Source organism: Aplysia californica, unplaced genomic scaffold (assembly GCF_000002075.1).
Source record: "Aplysia californica isolate F4 #8 unplaced genomic scaffold, AplCal3.0 scaffold00029, whole genome shotgun sequence".
NCBI classification, from domain to species: domain Eukaryota; kingdom Metazoa; phylum Mollusca; class Gastropoda; order Aplysiida; family Aplysiidae; genus Aplysia; species Aplysia californica.
Genome location: NW_004797299.1, coordinates 2,271,108 through 2,272,343, shown reverse-complemented (window position 1 = coordinate 2,272,343; position 1,236 = coordinate 2,271,108). Strand labels below are relative to the sequence as shown.

The window sequence follows — 1,236 nt, the reverse complement described above, 5'->3', positions numbered from 1 at the left end:
CGTGCGTGCGTGCGTGCGTGCGTGCGTGTGTGTGTTTGTGTGTATGTGTTTGTGTGTGTGTGTGTGTGTGTGTGTATGCATGTATGTATGTATGTATCCATCCACCCTTTTTCTCACTCTCTCTTTCTCTCTCTGGCAGGCAGTGTATAAAATGAGATTCTCCAAAACTTCAAAACCGTGTTGATAGCGGCGAACTATTATATATAATTCTCAGAACAAAAAACACATAAAGAACAATTATTTCTACGACTCGTCTTGTGGGTCCTCAGGTACGCCAGCAGACAGAATATGGAGGTCGTGGAGCTGCCATACAAAGGAGACAGGCTAGCCATGTACATCATGCTGCCTCACAACTCCTCCAGCATAGCCGAGCTTATGGAGTTTGTCACCGGATCAGAGGACCCAGGGCAAAACCCGTTGGAAGTGCTGCTCTCCGATTTGACCCCTGAATCTGTCAAGGTCGTCTTGCCGAAATTCAATATCGAGAGCGAAGTTCTCGATTTGAGTCAGGATCTGCAGGAGATGGGGATCGTGAAGGCTTTTAATAGAAGGAGGGTGAGTGATAGGTTCCCATCGCGAGGTGAGAAGGCCTTTGGCAGTGGTTACTAAAATGTTTTCATAATGAGATGAAATGATTTTAGTAGAAGGCTGAGTAATAAACAACACATACATGAATAAATAAATCAATAAACAATAAATACATGAATACATGCTGAGGCAAGAAAATGTCCCAGTGAAATCAAAACTCTTTAAATAAATTTTACCTACTTAATGATTATATGGAAGTTGAAAAGGCGGAAAATCAGCACTATTAAGTAGGCTTGAGTCTAAGAAAATTGAAAGAAGTTATAATGTGCTGAAAATTAATGGCTTAGCTCTTCGCTGCCGGGCACGTAGAATTTACAGGCCTTTATGTGCCTATGGCCCATTGCATTTATTTTGTTTTCTATTCAAGATACTTAGATACTATTTCTTTTCAGTCGAAAGTAAGGCAAATGAACACGCTTTCAGAAGCTACGTGCCCCAAAAAATCAACGAGTGCCTGATTCCACAGTGTCGTGACACATACTATGGATATTCTGTGATTTAGTTGAAATCAAAAGGCTTATCGCAACTGTTAAAAATCTATTTAATAGAGCGCAGTAGGGTAGTAGGTAATATCTTCTTCTTCTTCTTCTTCTTTTTCTTCTTCTTCTTCTTCTTCTTCTTCTTCTTCTTCTTCTTCTTCTTCTTCTT

The 1,236-nt window shown here is 40.4% G+C and overlaps 1 protein-coding gene across 1 annotated transcript in view; it reads left to right on the top strand.

Annotated features, from left to right (window-relative positions):
• The window catches only part of LOC101848719 (serpin B6), a 26,916-nt gene that overhangs the window by 21,618 nt on the left and 4,062 nt on the right, over nt 1-1,236 (top strand). The window contains exon 7 of the mRNA XM_005091399.2: nt 270-555. Coding sequence (XP_005091456.1) covers nt 270-555 — 286 coding nt within the window. The remainder of the gene's footprint in view (nt 1-269; nt 556-1,236) is intronic.